General features: G+C 37.0%; 1 protein-coding gene across 1 annotated transcript in view; it reads left to right on the top strand.

Moving 5' to 3' along the window:
• The first annotated feature begins 5,780 nt into the window (after positions 1–5,780).
• The window catches only part of LOC107677956 (netrin-G1-like), a 46,278-nt gene continuing 44,776 nt past the window's right edge, over positions 5,781–7,282 (top strand). Inside the window, exon 1 of the mRNA XM_016473038.1 lies at positions 5,781–5,991. Coding sequence (XP_016328524.1) covers positions 5,887–5,991 — 105 coding nt within the window. The 5' untranslated portion in view covers positions 5,781–5,886. The remainder of the gene's footprint in view (positions 5,992–7,282) is intronic.

The following is a 7,282-nucleotide window of genomic DNA, read 5'->3' as shown; positions in this document are numbered from 1 at the left end:
ATAAGGGATGATTACAGATAGATCACATTTCAGTCCCTTAACGATTATTCATTCATTGGCATTTGTTTCCCTCTTAACTGATGCTCAACGCAGATATGTTGTGTTGCTCTCAGCGGTGTGGACGGTACAGTATGTGAATGAGAGTAGCACTTTAGACCTCATGTCACTTTGTGTGTGTGTGTGTGTGTGTGTGTGTGTGTGTGTGTGTGTGTCAGAGCATGCAAACCGCTCTGGTATGTGGTGAATATGGTCCGATGGGAAGCAAGCGACAGGCTGATAGGCATTACTCATGGAAAGATTAATGCATTCTTACAAGTTTGGAAGAACATGCTAAGCACTTTTAATATGTGAAGATTTCCTGCAAAGGTTATTGGCTAGCTTTCTATAAAAATTAGATTTAGATTTGAAACATACACACTTAAAAATAAATGTTCTTTATTGGCAACTATGGTTCCATGAAGAATATCAACAGAACCATTGCACTAAAGGTTATTTGCAGTTGAAAAGGTTCTTTAGATTATTAAAATGTTCTTCAGAATAATAGAAGAAAATGGCTTTTCATTGTAAGTTTCTTTTGGGAACCCAAAATAGTTATTTGGCATGGCTGTGAAATCCGCCTTTTTGATGTTTTATTTTTAAGAGTGCAGATATGCTTGATTCTTCTATCTCTTACTGACATCAACACCACAGCAGATGCTAATCTGTCAGTTCAGAAACTAACAGAAAACAAAGCTTTACAACCTTAAAAAAGATTACAGGGTGTAAAGCTGTGCTATTTTCAATTTCAGCACCTGAACAGCTCAAGTCCCATTGCGCACAAAGCTATCATGTAAAGCATGTGGTAGTCTGTGTTTGAGAGGAAGAGAACAGCGCAGAGGGGGTTAAAAAGCAGGAATGATCAAGGCATGTCAGCAGCATTGACACTGTGAGGGACAACAAGTTTAGTGGAAAGACCATTGAATAAATAGAAGTATTCACAGTGGGTTTACAGGATACCTGAAAGGCTGTAACAATCATGAGCCATGTGCTATGGGTGTCTACTGACTTAAAACACTTTGGTATGCTTCAGTTGCCGGGGAAGTAAAATACAAGTGGACACGGGGGTGTTTTCAGAGGTTCTGAGGAAAAAAAGGTAGGGATAAAAAAATACCCAAGCCACCACTACACTTTTTTACGTGGTCATATGGGACACTTGTAAAACATTCATGGTCCTTTTTCATAGCAAAATCTCTTATTTTTCTGCTGTTGGAATTCAGCATCAATGTTAAAAAAAAAAAATAAAATGTGTTGCTCTCTGTTCAGCAGAGAAAAATTAAACTCTTTCAAATGGAATTTGTCCCTCTTAAAGGAATAGTTCACCCAAAAAAGTGAAAGATTGTCATTTGTTCACCCTTATCTTTCCAAACCTGCATTCTTTCTTCTGTGGAATACAAAAAAAGTTCTGAGGAATGTAGTGGTCAATCTTTTTCATACAATTAAAATGAATGACTACTGAAGCTTTCAAGCAAAAGAAAAAAATGACACAAAAGATCCATCAAGTACTTTTATGATACAAGAAGTATCATAAAAGTACTTCATAGAACTCAAATTTCAGTAGTTATTCACTGATAATCTTTCCCTCGATAGAGCTTCAAATGATCCTTTTGTGTTCCACGGAAGAAAGTCAGTCATATGTTTTGGAACTTGAGGTTTCATCATCCATGAATTATAAAATTTATTTTTTGGGTGAATTATTCCTTTGAGATTAGGGATGTACTGATCTAGGCATCAATAAAATAATGGAAATTATGAAAGATATAAAAAAATAATAATAAAATAAAACTAACATTTAGGTGTTTTGACAGATAACTGACAAATGGCCAATTTTACACTATTTAAAAAATAAATAAAGAATATAAAAATAGAGGCAACAAGTGAATTTAAGCATCAATATAACTGAAGTTCTAAAAGATGGAAATGGAGATCTGCTACATATTACATACTGATATTAAAAAATACATAAATAAATAAAACATTGGGCCATAACCAAAATGGTACCGATGCATATTACATCCCTATTGACAATGATTTAAAGACAGGGCAGTATTGTGAGAAAGGATATTTTTACATATGAATCTCAATTCCAAGGTGGCGAAGAAGCCACTTCTGACCAATTTTGGAAAGACCCTCCTTTTTTTTGTGATGAGCTGGCGCTTCCACGGTCTCCATTCATCTCTAGAAAATTCCAGGAAGCTCTCGTTCCTCTGTTATCTCCTTCTGATGTATTAGTTTCCACTCTAATGCAAGCCTGATAAGCTCACACTTCTCAAATTCCTAGTGTTAAGTGCATGGGAAAAAAAAAGTCTCTCCCATCTCTACTGTAACCCAATCACAGGACTGGCAGTCTGAAGCTTTATCTGGGTTAGGAGTGTGATAAAACACTTGTGTGATATCGGGACCGCACCTTATCTATCCTTCTATCCATGACTGCTGCCTTTAACTTATCGCCTGTTCTTGTGCTTTTAGAGCAGCCACTATTTCAGTCCTATTACTGACATTTTTTAAGAAACCCATGATGCTGACGGCTATACAGTAATGTCTTATTAATCACATCCTGCCCCGTGCCAGGTGCTGAAACGTGGTAATTGGCTCCTTGTTAGACGTCAGCATGATTGACAAAGCACATTTAGAGGCTGCTCTGTCTCATCTATCATGGCACGTCCCCCTATTTGAGGAGGCACAGACCTAATCAAGTCAACCATTCATACCCCACCTTCAAGGATTCCTTATTTTGATGGAGGAGTGCATTCAGAAACCTGTTTTTTCATACTGTATGGCCAATGTGTACATGTACTCATCATTGATTTTAAATGATTGATAGTTACTGATACACTGTAAAAAGTGAAAATGTTACTCTAGAGGACTAGTTCACCCGAAATGAAAATTCTGTCATCATTTACTCACTCTCATGTTGTTCCAAACTTACTTTCTTATGTGGAACACAATGGAGACATTTAGCAGCATGTTCACACTGCTCTTTTCCATATAATTAAAGTGAATGTTGACAAGATACTTTCAAGCCAAAATGTGAAAAAAGCACCATAAAAGGGTTGGAGCTGAACTCTGCAGGACTGCGGCTCTCTAGGACCGAACTTGCCTACCCCTGAACTAGCCCAACCGCTATTTCAACCTGACCTGCCCCTTAAAAATGACTTTAATTTGCTGTAACCTAATGTTACTCTAGAGGACTAGTTCACCCGAAATGAAAATTCTGTCATCATTTACTCACTCTCATGTTGTTCCAAACTTACTTTCTTATGTGGAACACAATGGAGACATTTAGCAGCATGTTCACACTGCTCTTTTCCATATAATTAAAGTGAATGTTGACAAGATACTTTCAAGCCAAAATGTGAAAAAAGCACCATAAAAGAAGTATACATTAAGGTTCGTTAACACCAAGAACAATAAAGATAACAATATTAGCAGCCACATCAATGGACGATAATGTTCTGTTTATTATAAGTGCGCATTGTAGATATGTCATCTGCCACTTCAAATGCTCAAGCTCTTTAAAGCAGGATGGATTCTGACCGGCAGTCAATATTTGTATAATTCATCAGCTGGAAAAAATTGCTCTTCAAGCGATTCCAGTGATATCGTTCTTCTGTGTCATTATCTATTATCATTGTATTTGTGGTGTGGACTTCATAAAATTCTCATAAAATACAAATAAATAAATTCTCATAAAATTAGAACAATTATTAAAACTTTATAGTTATATGTAGTTATTCTTGGTGTGATCAGGCCTTTACTTACTGTACATGCTATATTCTAAGTGTTCTGAAACCATATGTTAGCTTTGCATGAGGAAAAGTAAGAAATGTATTAAAAGCCATTATTAATTGATAATCTGTTCCCCCAGTGCCCAGGGGTAGGCAAGTTCGGTCCTAGAGAGCCGCAGTCCTGCAGAGTTCAGCTCCAACCCTGAAAAAAAACCTCACCTGCCTATAGCCTTAGTAATCCTGAAGACATTGATTAGCTTGTTCAGGTGTGTTTGATTAGGGTTGGAGCTGAACTCTGCAGGACTGCGGCTCTCTAGGACCGAACTTGCCTACCCCTGAACTAGCCCAACCGCTATTTCAACCTGACCTGCCCCTTAAAAATGACTTTAATTTGCTGTAACCTACTGTGGCCTGGTTGATTCAGTCATATTAAATGGATCCAATTAAATATTTTTACTTATATAAAACCAGTTACTTTTATGTTATCACATGAAGCACATTTTAGGCCATCTGACAAAAATATTTTTTGCAGTGTAGCACTAGTAATAAAGGCATCTGTCTCTGACATTAAAAGGTCTATGAAATATGAAGTATGCATATCATTTCTATATCTAGAAAAAAATATTGAGCTCTTTCCACCACTGCTTGCCTCATACTAGAACAGAATCCTAAAAATCTCAAATTGCTGAGAGACTTTCGAGGGTTGCACTGTGGAAAGATGTGCAGACTTGCACGGTCTGTTTGTGCCTGCAGGACTGTTTGGCTATTTGTCTTCTGTAATAAGCAGGTATTTTTAGGATATTTCTCTATGAAGTCTGTCTCAGCTATAGAAAACACTTGACCTGCACCTCCTCACCTTTTCCACCGGGCTCCTCGTTATTCGCACAACACCAGTCCTGAAAGCTCCTCCGCTGACACATTCTTGTTTTCCTCTTGTTTTGTTCTTATCCCTTACAGACTGTGGAGAGCATACGGGAAACAGCGATGGACAGGCGGATGATCTGCAATGGCCTCCACTAATGGCTTCAAGAAGGAATTAATATCATTCTTTCACACCAGTGATCCGCACTTAACCACAACTTTGTCAAAACACGTTCAAGCTCCCCTGCAACACAATCAGACAAAAAGAAACAAATGAATAAAATTAGAGCGGCCTAAGGAAGCTGAGTCAAAGCTAGCACAGATGCCAGCCTTTCTTCTCCTTTAAAGTTCAGTGTTACTACATAGGTGGTCTGCCTCATCACCCTCTGCCTGCTTATTATCTATCAGACTCCATTTAATGAGGCATCAGAAGAAAGGCGCAACCATGTACTTACTGCAAGTGTTTGTACTACAGGCCCTGTGGGTGAGTTGGTGTCACGCCACACAGCATTACCCGGCCTCATGGGGGCACTATGATGTTTGTAAGTCCCAGGTTTATGCAGAGGACCGGCTGGCCTGGCACTACATGGCCTGCCAGCCTGAGGCCACTGATATGACCAAATACCTGACAGTGTCTCTGGACCCACCCAACATCACCTGCGGAGACCCACCTGAGATGTACTGCGCCCTGGTGAGTTTGATACATACAAGAGAATCACATAACTAGTATATACAACAACACACTGCATTGCTATGAAGCTAGAATACTTGATCCTGATTGGTCAATTGTGGCATTCAGCAGTCAACATTTTTGTATAGTGACCTCTTAAACTATATGTTTATCAATTGTGACAGGCAACGATGTCCTACATAACTTTGCTAGTTTCATGTCTCTTGTGTAACTCATGAAAAAAAAGGAATCTGCACAACAAACAAATTTAATGTTCAGGGTCATTTGAAAAAAATCGTGATTTACTGAAGATAAATATAATGTGACAACAGAAAACCAAAGTACGCAAAAAAAACCAAAAAAACTGCACTTTTTCTTCTCACGTAATGAAATAATTTCAACTCAAATTTCATATCAATTTATTTATTTATTTATTTGATAAGTAGCTGCATAACACACTACCGTTCAAAAGTTTGGCAGGCCCTGTGGGTGAGTTGGTGTCACGCCACACAGCATTACCCGGCCTCATGGGGGCACTATGATGTTTGTAAGTCCCAGGTTTATGCAGAGGACCGGCTGGCCTGGCACTACATGGCCTGCCAGCCTGAGGCCACTGATATGACCAAATACCTGACAGTGTCTCTGGACCCACCCAACATCACCTGCGGAGACCCACCTGAGATGTACTGCGCCCTGGTGAGTTTGACACATACAAGAGAATCACATAACTAGTATATACAACAACACACTGCATTGCTATGAAGCTAGAATACTTGATCCTGATTGGTCAATTGTGGCATTCAGCAGTCAACATTTTTGTATAGTGACCTCTTAAACTATATGTTTATCAATTGTGACAGGCAACGATGTCCTACATAACTTTGCTAGTTTCATGTCTCTTGTGTAACTCATGAAAAAAAAGGAATCTGCACAACAAACAAATTTAATGTTCAGGGTCATTTGAAAAAAATCGTGATTTACTGAAGATAAATATAATGTGACAACAGAAAACCAAAGTACGCAAAAAAAACCAAAAAAACTGCACTTTTTCTTCTCACGTAATGAAATAATTTCAACTCAAATTTCATATCAATTTATTTATTTATTTATTTGATAAGTAGCTGCATAACACACTACCGTTCAAAAGTTTGGGGTCAATGAGATTTTTTTTTTTTTTAAGAAATTAAAACTTTTTATTCAGCAAGTAGGCATTAAATTGATCAATTTATAATGTTACAAAAGATTTCTATTTCAAATAAATGTATCACCGTTTCCAACAAATTTAAAGCAGTACAGCTGTTTTCAACATTGATAATAATGATAAAGGTTTCTTGAGCACCAAATCAGCATTTTAGTGTGATATCTGAAGGATAATGTGACACTGAAGACTATAGTAATGACTGCTGAAAATTCAGCTTTGCCATCACAGGAAATTACACTTTAAAATATATTACTGCAGAAAAAAATTATTTTAAACTGTAATAATATTTCACAATATTACTGTTTTATTGTATTTTTAATCAAATAAATGCAGCTTTGTTGAGCATAAGGGGCTTCTTTCAAAAACTCTTAAAACACCTAACATTTATATGGAAGTCTACTCCAGATAGCCATAATATAATAAATTAAATACTGGGCAAAATAAACCCAGGTGAAGCATATACACTTTTATCCATGTGGCATGTTACAAAGCTAGACATCTGGACTTTTTATATATATATTTTTTTATTTAAATATTAATCTATTTCATGCTCACTGAATTCACAACATACTCTTTGAAAATCTCACAGATGGTGAACAGAACTGCAGCAAGGTGTTAATGTGCTAGCATGATAAATGTGCTAGCAGTTAATAACAACAGGCTGAATTATCTACACATCACATAACGATATACTAATAAAAGTATACTAATAAAATTGTGCATACATATGTTTGATAAACTGCAAATCTTTTCATTATATATATATATATATATATATATCTATAT

Source organism: Sinocyclocheilus anshuiensis, unplaced genomic scaffold, assembly GCF_001515605.1.
Source record: "Sinocyclocheilus anshuiensis isolate Anshui unplaced genomic scaffold, SAMN03320099.WGS_v1.1 scaffold1299, whole genome shotgun sequence".
Classification (NCBI taxonomy): domain Eukaryota; kingdom Metazoa; phylum Chordata; class Actinopteri; order Cypriniformes; family Cyprinidae; genus Sinocyclocheilus; species Sinocyclocheilus anshuiensis.
The sequence above is the reverse complement of the archived record's forward strand: the minus strand, read 5'-3'. Positions and strand labels throughout refer to the sequence as shown.